Source organism: Bipolaris zeicola (genome assembly GCF_000523435.1).
Source record: "Bipolaris zeicola 26-R-13 unplaced genomic scaffold scaffold_274, whole genome shotgun sequence".
Taxonomy (NCBI): domain Eukaryota; kingdom Fungi; phylum Ascomycota; class Dothideomycetes; order Pleosporales; family Pleosporaceae; genus Bipolaris; species Bipolaris zeicola.
In genome coordinates, this window is record NW_006912323.1 from 14,921 (window position 1) to 28,855 (window position 13,935).

The 13,935-nt window shown below is 53.2% G+C and overlaps 5 protein-coding genes across 5 annotated transcripts; 2 read left to right on the top strand and 3 right to left on the bottom strand.

Moving 5' to 3' along the window:
• Positions 1-24: 24 nt before the first annotated feature.
• COCCADRAFT_41013 (uncharacterized protein) lies at positions 25-1,668 on the bottom strand (the record flags this gene model as incomplete). The annotated part of the gene is made up of 1 exon (XM_007719032.1): positions 25-1,668. One exon carries the CDS (start codon positions 1,666-1,668, stop codon positions 25-27), a length of 1,644 nt encoding a protein of 547 aa, XP_007717222.1.
• Positions 1,669-1,981: 313 nt separating this feature from the next.
• COCCADRAFT_9164 (uncharacterized protein) lies at positions 1,982-3,271 on the top strand (the record flags this gene model as incomplete). The annotated part of the gene is made up of 1 exon (XM_007719033.1): positions 1,982-3,271. The coding sequence occupies one exon, from the start codon at positions 1,982-1,984 to the stop codon at positions 3,269-3,271; it is 1,290 nt and encodes a 429-aa protein (XP_007717223.1).
• Positions 3,272-3,401: 130 nt separating this feature from the next.
• On the bottom strand, positions 3,402-5,228 carry COCCADRAFT_9165 (uncharacterized protein; the record flags this gene model as incomplete). The annotated part of the gene is made up of 4 exons (XM_007719034.1): positions 3,402-3,730; positions 3,916-4,926; positions 4,976-5,094; positions 5,155-5,228. The coding sequence occupies 4 exons, from the start codon at positions 5,226-5,228 to the stop codon at positions 3,402-3,404; spliced, it is 1,533 nt and encodes a 510-aa protein (XP_007717224.1).
• Positions 5,229-5,640: 412 nt separating this feature from the next.
• Positions 5,641-6,940, bottom strand: COCCADRAFT_41016 (carbohydrate esterase family 9 protein; the record flags this gene model as incomplete). The annotated part of the gene is made up of 2 exons (XM_007719035.1): positions 5,641-6,549; positions 6,608-6,940. The coding sequence occupies 2 exons, from the start codon at positions 6,938-6,940 to the stop codon at positions 5,641-5,643; spliced, it is 1,242 nt and encodes a 413-aa protein (XP_007717225.1).
• Positions 6,941-7,648: 708 nt separating this feature from the next.
• Positions 7,649-11,641, top strand: COCCADRAFT_9167 (uncharacterized protein; the record flags this gene model as incomplete). The annotated part of the gene is made up of 6 exons (XM_007719036.1): positions 7,649-7,984; positions 8,038-8,412; positions 8,469-9,129; positions 9,182-10,171; positions 10,237-11,577; positions 11,631-11,641. 6 exons carry the CDS (start codon positions 7,649-7,651, stop codon positions 11,639-11,641), a joined length of 3,714 nt encoding a protein of 1,237 aa, XP_007717226.1.
• Positions 11,642-13,935: the final 2,294 nt, after the last annotated feature.

A 13,935-nucleotide genomic window follows, 5' to 3' on the forward strand; every position in this document is an offset into this window, starting at 1 on the left:
TGACCCGATGCCACTGCAAGCTGCTTAATCTATCTCCGGAATTAACTCGTCGTCGTCAATCAGATCCGGGTCGACTTTTGTTCCTAGGTCGGCGTCTTCCAAGAAGGAGCGCCCTCTGAGAGCTTCAGGCAAATAGTCTTGCTTCACCTTGCCGTCAAGATAGTGTGGGTTGTACTTGTAGCCCTCGCCGTATCCCAAGTCCTTCATCAACCGGGTTGGCGCATTGCGGATGTGATGAGGTATGGGGAGTGCAGCGACACCGGGTTCCTTAAGCGCGTCCCCTGCGTTGTTCATGGCACGATAGACACGTGTTGATTTTGGCGCAAGCGACAAGGCAGTCACAGCGTGGGCGAGGTTGATGCGGCACTCTGGCATGCCAATCTTCTCACAGGCAGAGTATGTAGCCGTCGCGAGGGACAGCATGGTGTTGTCCGCCAAACCTACGTCTTCTGAAGCAACGACGATGAGACGGCGAGCAATGTAGCGCGGGTCTTCGCCAGACTCGAGCATGCGGGCCAGGTAGTAGAGTGCGGCGTCGGCATCAGAGCCTCGAATGGACTTGTGCAGGGCGGATATGCTGTCGTAGTGCTGGTCACCGGCGCGGTCGTATACGAGCGTCTTTGTGAGGCTCTGCTGGATCTTTTCCTTTGTCATGTCGGGCTGTTTGGCAAGGCTCATGGCGAGGTCGAGGAGATTGAGGGCAGTTCGGGCGTCGCCGTCTGAGAAGCTAGCGAAGGATTGCAGCATGGGCGTGTCAAGCAAGGGCGAGGTGCATTGCTCGGCTGTCATTGCACGCTCGAGGATGTGGAGCAGATGGTCGTCTGCGAGGTCGTCAAGGGTAAAAGTGCGGCATCTGGACAGCAGGGCGGAGATGATTTTGAAGGACGGGTTCTCTGTCGTGGCGGCGATGAGGGTAATGGTGCCAGACTCGACAGGGCCGAGGAAGGCGTCCTGCTGGGTGCGGGAGAAGCGGTGCAGCTCGTCGCAGAAGACAATGGTCTTGCGGCCCGTCAGCTGCAGGTCGCTGAAAGCTTCGGCAAAGATGGAGCGGACTTGTTCGAGTTTTGTGCTTGTGCTGTTGATTTCGACAAAGCGGGCGCCCGACGAGGTTGCGATGAGGCGTGCGATGGTGGTCTTGCCTGTGCCGGGACGGCCCCAGAGGACCATGGAGGGCAGGCGGCCTTCGTCTACCATGGCACGCAACACGCCTCCTGGCGCGACGAGTTGCTGACCGTAGACATGATCGAGCGACGTGGGGCGCATACGCTCAGCCAGCGGCATGGCATCTTCGAGCGCCTTGAGCTTGCGGGCGCGCTTGGGAGCCGACGAGGGTGAATGGGCGTCGCCATCGGGATGCAGCCTGTCAACCGACTGTGTGAAGGAACGCTTGGTGCGTAGTGGCGGTGTAGGCGGCCGTTGGAGGCGCTGTGCTGCTGCAGCGGCAGTTGTTGGGGTTGATGCTGAGGTTGAGCATATTGTGGTTGTGGATGTCGTCGTCGTGGCGGGCGTGGATGTGGAGCGAATGGCGTGAGTGAAGAAGTTGTGGGCCTTTGCCGGGCCCTGGGTGGACGAGGCCGGGTCAATGATAAAGTCCTTGCAGCCGCTGTCAATGTGCTGGTTGATGCGGGCGTCGTGGACAGCGTGGGAGCAGATGGGGCAGTCGACCATGGTCGGATCGAGGCGGCCTGGCTCGTCACGGGTGCACGCGACGGGCAGTTTTTTTGGGCGGACGCGACATGCTACGACATGCGATATGCGACATCGGCTGCACCTCGGCCCCGACGCTGTGTCTGCCCCTCGATGACGACGGTCCGCCCTGAGCACGCAATCCCACCACTGCCCACCACCGACGGCCATGCGAGCAGCAATTGCCAGACGTGCCCTCACCCAAAGCATCCCCAGGTCCACCACCATCACCACCACCGTTGCCCCCATCGCCCCCATCATCTCCTCCCCCTCCTCTCCGTCCCCGCGCAGAGCCATGTCGGCCACTCCCCGCCGCGCCGACCCCTTCAAGCCCGCCGCCAGGGTCGCGGGGCAGCGCCAGGATGTCTGGTCCATTGTCAATGAAGCTGCTGCCGCCTCGCCCGTCCAGCCCATTGTCAACATGGGCCAGGGCTTCTTTGGCTACAACCCTCCCGCCTTCGTCCTCGACGCCGCCAAAGCCGCTCTCGACCAGGTCGACTGCAACCAGTACTCGCCCACAAAGGGCCGCCCGCGCCTCAAAAAAGCCATTGCCCACGCATACTCGCCCTTCTTCGGCCGCGACCTCAACCCAGACACCGAAGTGACAATCACCACCGGCGCCAATGAGGGCATGCTCAGCGCCTTCATGGCCTTCCTCGAGCAAGGCGACGAGGTCATCGTCTTCGAGCCCTTCTTCGACCAGTACATCAGCAACATCGAAATGCCCGGCGGAAAAGTCGTCTACGTCCCCATGCGCCCACCCAAGGAGGGCGCCACAAAGACTACTTCGGCAGCAGAGTGGACCATTGACATGAACCAGCTCGAGGCTGCCATCACCCCGCGCACCCGCATGATAGTCCTCAACTCCCCCCACAATCCTATTGGCAAGGTCTTTTCCCGCGCAGAACTGCAAGCAATTGGGGACTTGTGCGTCAAGCACAACATCCTCATCCTCTCAGACGAGGTCTACGACCGCTTGTACTACGTCCCATTCACCCGCATCGCCACCCTTTCTCCCGAAATCGCCAAACTCACCCTTACCGTCGGATCTGGAGGCAAAAACTTCTACGCCACGGGCTGGAGAGTAGGCTGGCTCATTGGTCCCGAACATCTCATCAAGTACGTCAGTGCTGCCCATACTCGCATCTGCTACAGCAGTGTCTCCCCCTTGCAAGAGGCTACGGCTGTTGGCTTCGAGCAGGCCGATGCCCACAACTTCTGGGACGACTCCAAGAAGGAGATGAAGGCCAAGATGGACAAGTTCACCGCCGTCTTTGACGAACTCCACCTGCCCTACTCAGACCCTGAGGGCGGTTACTTTGTCCTTGTCAACATGTCAAAGGTCAAATTACCCCAAGACTACCAATTCCCACCACACGTCGCAGAGCGTCCCAGGGACTTTCAGCTCAGCTGGTTCCTCATCAAGGAGGTGGGTGTCGCTGCCATCCCCCCGACCGAATTCTTCACTCCAGAAAATGCCTACATTGTAGAAGACTGGTTGCGTTTCGCAGTCTGCAAAAACGACGACGTTCTCGAGAGTGCCATGGATCGTCTAAGGAGCCTCAAACAATACATTCACGAATGAGCAAATGCATCAGAATACCACAAACAACTCCTGCCATGGCGTCACGGTAAATCATAAATGCATTCGCCTAGTGTTGTTCCATGTACTACTCATGACTTCGTAATCCTTTCCTCGTACTCTGAAATGTCCCTCAATCATCATCCGTATACGTCTCCCTATCCTGGAAAACCAAGAATTCGCCGCCTTGTTGACCCATCACTTGTTCCCACACGCTCTTGACATTGTCAAGGATCCCGTCATTGAAAGCAAGCTCCACGGGCGGCGGCGGGAAGCGAATTATCTTTTCTGGTCCACAAGGGAGAGCATCGGATCCCGACGACGGCTGCTGTTGGTACTTGACTGACCAAAGTACCCTTGGTGCCGGTGTGGTGTTCATGGCAGAGAGAAGTAAATCAACCGCCTGTTCGAGCAAAGCAAAGCCCTTTGAGCCCCCCAAAGATACTAGAGCATAGAGTACACCTAGTTCACAGTCAGCCATGTAATAACCATGATGATCCGTACATTGATTTGATAGATAGAGTGCCGTTGTGTCAGTTTGTCAGAGGTATTGTCTTCAGTGGTATTCAGACAATGTAGATAAGATTTGAAAGTTGTTCATCATAGAAGCAAACAGAGAGAGAAAAAGGGGAGGAGGAAATACTCACACTGGCCAGTAGGGCATTCGCCGGTGTCGCTCGAATGTACATAGATATGAACGGGTGGAAGCTCTTCAGCTTCCGAACCCACCGTCAATGAGCCAGACGGAAAGACAACCACAGCCGTCGCCGGTGTTGGTGCCTCTTCCGCAATCGGAGGAAACAGGCTCAGCAATGAAGACGAGACAATGCTGATCGATCTGCAGCACGTAGCCTCGGCACTGGTCGAGGAGCTTCCTCCTACGACCCACTGTGCAACAATCTCTTCGCCATCTTTCAGACGAAGTCTTGTGCTCTTGTCACTAACCTCCGCAGCACCCCCAGTTGCTGGAGCAACGCCTTTTCCAAGCACGTAGACTCCACCTCCAACCGCACACGCTCGACAGGACACCTGGCTGATTTCGGACATACCTCCCCATTTCGGGACAACAGCCCCGAAGCCAGGTCCAAACACACCGATTGACCGTAGGTGCCTCGCAATTCGCGGCAGGGCAGTCTCCGTCGTCGTCTGGGATGAGGTCGTCGTTGATAGCGTGAGAGCCATCAATGGCGCCTGCAAATTTGCCGGAATCTTGAATTGGTCCCTAAGAAACACCGCAAACGGCTGCTGTCGAAACTCTTCCCAGACATCAGTTTGCTCTTCGTAATCACCAATAAAACGCAAGAATTTCATCAATGCGCGCTTCGCCTTGAAGTCCAATTGGTGATCCTGGAAGACATCTTCGCGACCGTTTGGCACCTTCAGCAGTCTTCCATGCGAAGGCATGGTTTCTGGAGCTACAGAGCATTCGCTCTGTGCGTCTCTGGAGTACACCCACCAGCTGCCAACTGCGAGAAACTCAAGTTGACGATAGACCCGTGACGAGACGAGGTGTCCTAGAAGAGAGGAGCGAGCATACACTATCTGGGGACTCAAAGACAAGTTGTATGCTCTTGAAACCGATAGCCTCGGAGCTGAGTTGTCCGGGCTAGGTTCGGGCTTGGTTATTGTGACATCGGAGAAGGGAGCATCTGTGGGTGCTTTGGAGAGTTAGCGACAGCGTACTTGATTAATGGCTTCCATCCTTACCTTGCTTCAATCGCTGCGCCCATTCCTCAGCTTCCTGTAAGCTAAAGGCAGCTTCGGCACCACCGTAAAAGTCATCTTCATCGACATGGAGAATCTTCTTATCCGAGCGCGACAAAGCTCTTCAAGTGCTGCGTCAGTCAGATGGCAACCCCCTTAGTGCTACGAGACAAGGCACGTACAGGGCAAGGAGAGACTGCTGTAGGCCGGTGCCTACAATAAGCACGTCCCATTCGGTCTTGTCGAGAGTTTCCATGTCAGAGGTGCAGGGAAAGATGAGGGCTTGCAAGGAATTGTTAGCGCCACATTAGCGCGCATGACTAAGCGACGCGTGCGCACAAAATCTGCACACAGCTGCCTATGGACCTTCCTTCACCAACGCGCACGCCGAGGGCATCTCAGCTTCATGTATGGCCTGTCCGCAAGGCACCCAGATCTTCACTGACCTGGAAATATGCGCGTGAGATCAACCTGTCGTCCGGTATCTACTGCTTTGGATTTTACCTGAATTAGTGGCTCGAATGTGGCGATACATCCAACCGTCAATGACCTCTGCAGAGGCTTTGGTCTAACAAGGTGTTAAATGTACTGCCGCTCGCGTGTACTGTCTACTTTCCATCGGCTTTGTCTTCATGCACCAAAGCAACATGCTGCCCACGATGAAAAGATCAACCCCTCGCCTCGCCATCCTTTTCGTGGGCATTTAAAGTTTCTTCCCTATCCCATACTTTGTGTCCAGCCACCCACGTCTGAAGCACCTCGCCTTGGTCACTCAACACGGTCAGATCAGCTCTTCTGCCTTCTTTCAGCATGCCTCTTCCACCTTTCCCATCTATGCCCATAAAGGCCGCCACATTCTCAGTGACCGTGCCTACCGCTTCGGCAATGCCACACCCAGACCAATCCATCAGGTTTCTCATACTCTGCTGAAGTGGGATACACCCCCCAATCAGGGTGTCGGTGCCGGCTATCGTGGCCCGTGTGCCACTCTTGACCTGTTCAAAGGGGATCTGTGAGTGGCCAGGGTAGGTCCCATCCTTCAGAGAAGCAAGCTCAATACTGTCAGTAATGACAATCGAGCGCTTGGGGCTCGAACGGTGAAGTAGAGATACTGTGTTAGGATGGAGATGCTCTCCATCTGCGATGATGGTGTACCACGGAGGTGCAATCGTTGCTGTTTCTGGCAGGGAGACTAACCCGGCAAGACCTGGGACTCTGGCTGCCCAGCTTGGCATAGCATTCAGCGTATGAGTCAGTCCGCTCGCCCCTGCACTGAGTCCGGCTAGGCCTTGCTCGTAAGTCGCAGTAGAATGGCCCATGGCGACTCTGATACCCTGGGATGTCAGTGACTTGATGAGGGCTGCGGAATCGGGTAACTCTGGAGCGATTGTGACGAGTCTGATAGCAGACTGAAGACTTGCAGATCCGTAGACAGTGGCTGGGGAGACGGCACAGGGGTGAAACAGAGAGCTATTGTGTGCTCCTTTCTTGGAAGGGTGTAGATAGGGTCCTTCTGTATGTGCGCCTAGAAGCGAAGCTGATGAAGCTATGTCCCGCGGGGTGAGCGCTGGGAGAATCTGCCAATATGTAAGTCAGTTTGTCGGTGTGCAATCCAGACATGGACAGGAGACATGCCTTTTGAAACTCGTCAGCGTGTATGGTAGGTAGAGTTGCCCAGAATCCAGTCACACCCTGTGTTGCATAGTACCTTGCCAGATGGTCAATATTGTTTTCATAGCTTGTTTTATCTTCAAAATGCGTGAAGTGGAAGCCATTGGCACCATTGGTGTGCAACTCAAGAAAGCCTGGGGCGATTATAGCATCTTCCAAGTCAATTGCCTCGCCGCCAATGTAGCCTTCTCTTTTGAGGATGAGCCCCGTCTCGTCAGAAATGACAAGGTGGTCATCGACGAGCTCGCCATTGAGAATATAGCGGCAATTAGTGAAGAGGGTGAACCAGCCCGACATATCCGAGTGCGTGCCCAATGTAGCGTGTCAGCACACACGTAGACTAGTATCGCAGAAATTCGGTGCCGGTGGCTCGTTTGTCTAAATCAAACAATGGTACGCACAGTAGTCAGAGAGTCGAGTCAAGTCGAGCCATGCCGGGGTGGGGGAGGGGTGGCCGGGGGTGGCCGGCCCCGCGGAGCGCTGATTGGCCAAATAACGCGATGCGCGTCGACGTCATCGGAGCAAGGTAGCGCGAAGGTAGTACGAGAATCATGATGCACCGACGACAATGCCCGCATTCTTCCATCTAGTTTGTATGTACTGTACATACTACCCATACATATGCATACGCCGACAGGTGTGCATAGGGCACAGTCAAGTGCCAGCAATACAGCCACAGTGGATATGCTGCCCGCTTCTGGTTGCGCCACAAGCAGGAGCCAAGACTACATAATGGGCGCGTTGTGTGCTTCTGGCAACCGGGCTGCACCTTCTTCAGGAGCAAGTGGTGCCTGCCTACTACGTCATGAACTTGGCTGCCACCCTTCCGCCCCGCGCGCACCTGGTCTCTGATCTTATGATTCCCTGCTTTCGCTCCTTCAGCCGTACATCGCCGCTAGCCTCATGCTCGACTTCTGCTCGATATATGCCCATTGACCCTTGCAACCCTCACGCATGTCCCTCTTTTAGACCTGGGCCGTCACTCATAGGGACTCCCACTTGACAATGGAGTCACAGTATCAGCAACAGCAGCAGCAGCATGCCCCGGGTGGCCACTACTCGGGGCACAACCCCATCCCCACCGTCAAGCAATTCGTCGAAAACTTAGATCGGGACAAGAGAGTCCGCGACAAAAGAATTGACGAGGAGGCTGCCCAGAAGCAGGGGCCGCCCACAACAGAGAGTAAATTGCCAGAGAAACAGCTCAAGGGCACCGAGAAGCGAGTCACAGATCCAACTACGGGCAGAGAAGTTGTCATCGCCGATGTCAGCAAGGACATGATCAACGAGGTCGAAAACCCCCATATCGTCATCCCCAATGCCAACCTGAACAAGGAAACGGTAGGCAACAAACACACCTTACATTCCTTCACTTCTCAGCTGACAATATTTAGCCCATCAAGACGGATCCCTCGCAATCGCTCCAGGACTACAAGCATAATCAGGATGTCACTGCACCCCCAGACCCAGTTGCCCAAGGTACCACAACCGACGTGCCCATCCACGGCGAAAAGACAAACGTCCTCTTTCACCCTACACCCTCGGTCACCTATGAGCCCATGTTCAAGGCCCTCGAGGCCCGCGCCAATGTCCTCTGCGCAGGAATACTCGTAGGAACCGTTGTTGTCGGCAAGATCTTTGGTGGCGCACTTAAGGGTCTTGTTCCTCTTGCCATGTGCTTAGCATCAGCTGTCTATCTTTGGATGAAGGAAGTCATCCGGAGTGGAAGAGAGGTGGAGTGGGACAGCGAGCAAGTCCGCGGCCAAATGGTAAACCCTTTTGGAAATGATTTCTGCTCAACATTTACTAATCACCGACCATCTAGGCCTCGCTGAACTTGCTTCCAGAGTCAGTCGAATGGATGAATACGTTTCTCAGTATCGCCTGGGGTCTTATTAACCCTGAAATGTTTTCGGGTGTTGCCGACATGCTGGAAGATGTCATGCAGGCTTCAGTTCCTGGAGTCATTGAAAATGTTCGTGTCGCTGAAATTAACCAAGGCAGCAATCCACTACGCATCCTGAGCTTGCGAGCACTGCCAGACTCACACATGGGCGACATGAAAGCATCTATCCACGAAGAGAACAAAAGAAAGAAAGATCCTCAAGAGGCAGCAGCAGACGAAGAGGGCGGTGATTACTATAACCTAGAGGTCTCCTTTGCATATCATGCCAGTCCCAGCGGCAAGCGAGTTTCTGATAGGGCCCGCAACATGCATATGCAGCTGGTATTTTACTTGGGTATCAAGGGCCTCTTTGGTGTTCCTCTGCCTATATTTGTCGAGTTGCAGGGCCTTGTTGGCACAGTGCGCTTACGCTTAAACATGACACCCGAGCCCCCCTTCCTCAAAACCCTGACTTTCACGTTGATGGGAACACCGCAAGTGACGGCAGGCTGCATCCCCATGATAGAAAAAGGAGTCAACATTCTGAACCTTCCGTTGATTAGCAACTTCGTCAACTATGCTATCAAAGCGGCAGCAAGCAGTATGTTCATTTTCACACCACATGGCCCATATGAAGATGCTAACAAAGGCAGTGTATGTTGCCCCCAAGTCTATGTCTATTGATATGCGTGCCATTCTTCAAGGCGACTCGGTCCAGAAGGACACTGAAGCACTTGGTGTTCTGTGGATTCGCATTCATCGTGCTGTCGGTCTGAGCAAGCAAGACCGACGCGGATCAAAGCATGGCGGCAGCGATCCATATATCACGATTGCCTTCTCCAAGTATGGAAAGCCGATGTACTGCACCCGGGTCATCACCGACGATCTCAACCCCATATGGGAGGAAACGGCGGCTATTCTTGTTGGCCCTGAACTGATCAAGGCGAACGAAAACTTGAGTGTTGAGCTCTGGGATTCCGACCGACACACTGCCGACGATATTGTTGGAAAAGTGGAGATATCCATGCAGAAAATGATCCAACATCCTGGTAAAATGTACCCGCAAACCTCCAAGTTGGCCGGTATGGAACCTGGCAGCGACATGCCGGGAGAGTTGCACTGGGAAATTGGTTATTTCAGCAAGCCTAAGTTTAGGAAAGAGTTACGGACTGATGGTAAGAATAAAGCTCTTCCCGATGAGCTGAAGAACGACCCTGCGCTACAGGACGATAAGGGCGTGATCAACTCCGAAACTGATGACGCTGTTATGCACACTCCGCCTGATCCGCTGTGGCCCAGTGGTATTTGCAGCGTAGTCGTACAGCAGATCGTCAACCTCGAACTAGAGAATGTAAAGGGAAGTTCCAATCCCAAAGGCCGTGAGTATGAGCCTGCGAAGCCTTATGGAGAGGGCAAGAAGGAGACTGGCGAAGACCTTCCTAGCAGCTACTGTACGATTCTTTTCAATGATGAGCTGGTATATCGGACACGTACAAAAGCAGTCACATCTCAGCCAATCTTCAACGCGGGAACCGAACGGTTTGTGCGTGACTGGCGATCAGCTATCATCACGGTCACTGTGAGAGACCAGCGGCACAGAGAACATGATCCTATCCTTGGCGTAGTCCCATTGAAGTTATCAGGTACGTACCTTTTTGATCCACAAAGCGCTGAGAGGCTGTCTCCAGGTTTACTTACACCATTCCAGATATCCTTGAGACATCGTCCCAAGTCACACGGTGGTATCCCCTTGACGGAGGCATCGGATTTGGTCGCATACGTATCGCACTTCTATTTCGCAGCATTGAGACACGCCTGCCTCCTCAAATGCTTGGCTGGGATGTCGGTACTTTTGAGTTCCGATCTCAACATATACTGGCTGTTGGCTATACCCATCCTCCGAAACTTCGCATGCGAACTGGTGGCAGTACTGGCAAGATCAACCGCACTGCTGTCCACAGGCTTGAGGAGGGCGATGGATATTATTGGGATCTCGAAGAGGAGAATAAGAAACACGCTGTTCGCCTGCCTGTCAAGCATCGGTACAGGTCACCCGTTGTCTTTGAGTTCCACATCGCCAATCATCGCAAGCCAGATGCCTACGCAGTAATCTGGCTTCAACATTTCATCGACAACGAGGATGTCGATATTAACATCCCAATCTGGAAGACATCAGCTCCCGCTCGGCTCACACAAAACTACATCACCGAAGAAAACTGCGACAAAGAACCGGGCCTTGAGGATCTTCAAGAGGTTGGGCGTCTGCAGTTTCGCGGTCGCTTCAAAGCAGGAATGGACAAGTCTCACGCTGCTTTTGTGACGGATAATGACACCCGCGAAACATATGAGACCTGGGAAGCATGTGTCACAGAAGGCGTGCGAAACCACATTGTCGAAAAGGAGCTGCCAGACCGTGTGAGGGAACTACATGAGCAATCATTGACCTCGGGTCGTGATATTCTCAAGAATGCGAGCGAGGAGGAAAAGCGCAAGTGGCTCGCAAAGGATGGGCAGGACTGGTCAGGCGCCTTCGGCGACAATCCTAAGGCATACATGAATACCAGACAGCAGAAGAGACGTGAGCCTGGCGTTGAGGAGCCACTACATGATCGTCACCATCCATCAGATAACGAAGCAAATGACGATTCCGACGATGACTATGGTGAGGAATCATCTTCGTCGGACATTGGTGTACAAGATGCTGATGCTGTTGGCAATACAACGGGGTTCAACGGTGGCAAAGGCGGTAAACCAGATGGAAGACTGAGGTCAACGAAGACAGATTTGTCGCCAACAGATGATCATCTACCCCGCCAGTCACAGTCAACAGCCCGAACGAGCAGTACTGTCGAGACGGACGACACAACATCGAGTAATGATCACAACAAACAAAACAAACGGGCAGAAGAGCGAAAGCATCGGGGACTGATGCAATGGAAGCCAGCACGTAATGCAAAGTTTGCAAAGGACGAAGCTAAAATTGGACTGGCCAAACTCAAAAAGAAGGTCACTGGGGGCCTGGACGGAAGACAACCCGGTGTTGAGACTGGTAAGTTTTTATGATGAGCTTTCATGTCACGCTTTGTTACTAACATGGTCAAGAAACCGGGTAGAGCACAATGTCTTGTGAAGCTACGACGAAGAGCGTGGCAAGTGAACCCTAACCCCTTCAGTTGGTTGCTTTATCCATCGCGTGAATATATTTCCAGTGAGGGAAGGGGCGTATGGATCTACTGGGAAATAGTGCAACGGATTATGTACATCCTGCAGGCTAGCAAGGAGTTTGCGGGACGATTCATGTAGTATTGGTAATATTGAACAATCATCTCGTCATTTCATGTGGGCTCTGCATTAGAGATGTGTTCGGACATCTCAGGCCATATATGTAATTTGAAAAGATCGGAATCGACTAAGGTAGCGGTAACCTAGAATCTTCTACCAGATTGGTCGCAAATGCGAGGTTCTTGGTGTGGTGGGCTTCATTTATCGCACTGTTACCGTGAATGGGGCAGGTCACAACGACTGTCCCGGTCCGCCCTGCTATATTTGGGTGGGACGCCTTCAAGCTCATGTGTGCGGGGCTAGGATAATTAAGCGTCCGAAGACGTGGATGAAGCACCATGGATAGTAGTGATGGGAGTCTGTCTGTCCAACACGTGTGCGTTCCTTGACCAACAGAGTACTTTCACTCGTCTGCCTTGCTAGCTTGATGTTGGCCTCAAGAAGAAGCAACAGACCGCTATCTCACACTAGTGTAGAGTTTGCGACTGACATCTTATCACCTTGATTTTGGCCCTTATTCCAAGAGAGTGGTCGTTTTCAAGGCAACGTCGGCCATTCTTGCCTCACCAGCTACGCGCCGGCGCTTGTTGCGGCACGGGAGTTTCTAGCTCCTAAGCCACAACCACTAACCATTCAGATGTCGGAAACTGATTTGGCTGGGCAGACGGCGTTGATCAACTTAATCGGGACCAGGCTTTGCTGTGCCGCAAAAGATGGGCGCTTAGAGAAGCATGACGGGGAATGGACTTGCGCCGTGCAAGCCGGCTTCATTCTGCGTGCCTTGGATCATTTGAAAGTGAGACATACGAGGTTTTCCTTCATCTGTCAATTTGTCCAATGTCGGCCGCTGTGGATAGTGCTGATGATTTTGGGGCTTGGGTGTGGGACGGGTTGCACACACGCCTGCGAACGAAGTACTTCCAGGTCACGTTGAGGTCGCATCAGAGAGACCGATGAATAGACGCCTGGGGTGGTTGCGATTGCTCTCGCGTGTCCAAGGCATGATGGGATCCTGGAAGTCGCCATCACTGGATCGCTGCACAACCCGGTAATTAGCTTGGCGATGCATTGTCGGGGAGTTACTACGGCTTAAACGATGGAGATGGTAGTTGTTATAGCCCCCCGAGCGACAGAGATATTCAAATTCGTCGTGATAGGGTGAAATTGCCGTGTTGGCTGCGAAGGAATTACATCGAAAGGTCTGGCTAACCTGCATATGCATGCCCAAGTGTTGGGAGCAAGTGATTGATGTCTTGCACCTGCATGCATTCAAGTTTTATCACATGCTCTTTATACACTGAATGAGCTTAGCCCGCCCATCTGGCTGCCCGACAATGTGCGGTACGGAACAGCACTTTGCTTGGGTTCGCGACACATGTCGAGAAGTGCTTGAAGCCTTTTGGTCGGTACTTAATGGTCTCGCATTCAAGCTCTCAAGTTGATCTCCAAATAACACTGTGGCGAATCTGGATATGACTGCAAGTGCTATCAACTGAACTGCCGACGGCACGGTCGGATGAGGCGTTTGGGCTGTATGTGTCTGTGTGTGGAAGGCTCAGTGCGGTCGCAGAAAGGGCTTACGGCTAGGAAGGGCGAGCAAGGTTCTCACCTCATTCTATCCAGCTAGGGCCAGATACCAGATGATCCAACTCTAATTGCGCCCCTTTACCTTTGAGCACATGCTCTTGCTGCGAGTACAACATCTAATATAGCCTGAATAGATGACGTTGGGTGTTGGATCAATTGTCCAAAATGACCAAGCTGGCGATTGGAGGATTTGAATATGAAGGGGAAAGGGTGTTAAACGACTGTTCTGCGATGAGAACATTTGTTTCAGGGCACGAGTTCTTAGAGAAAGAACGGATTTTCCAGAAAATCTGCCCAAGCCAAGCTCCCACCCATTTTGTGTGCTTATCCGATTGTGAGTGGCATCTGTTCAGGAGTAGGCCAAGGAATTTTTTGGATGATCCATCCTATAGGAACGACATAAAGAGATACTGGAATCCCCGGTTACGGGTCACTTTCTAGCCGAAGTAGTGGGGTTGCTACAACAAGAGCCCACTACTCTTTGCTTTCATCTTTCATGCACCTTGCCGCCCCCCTAGATCGTAGGTGGGGGGTGGGG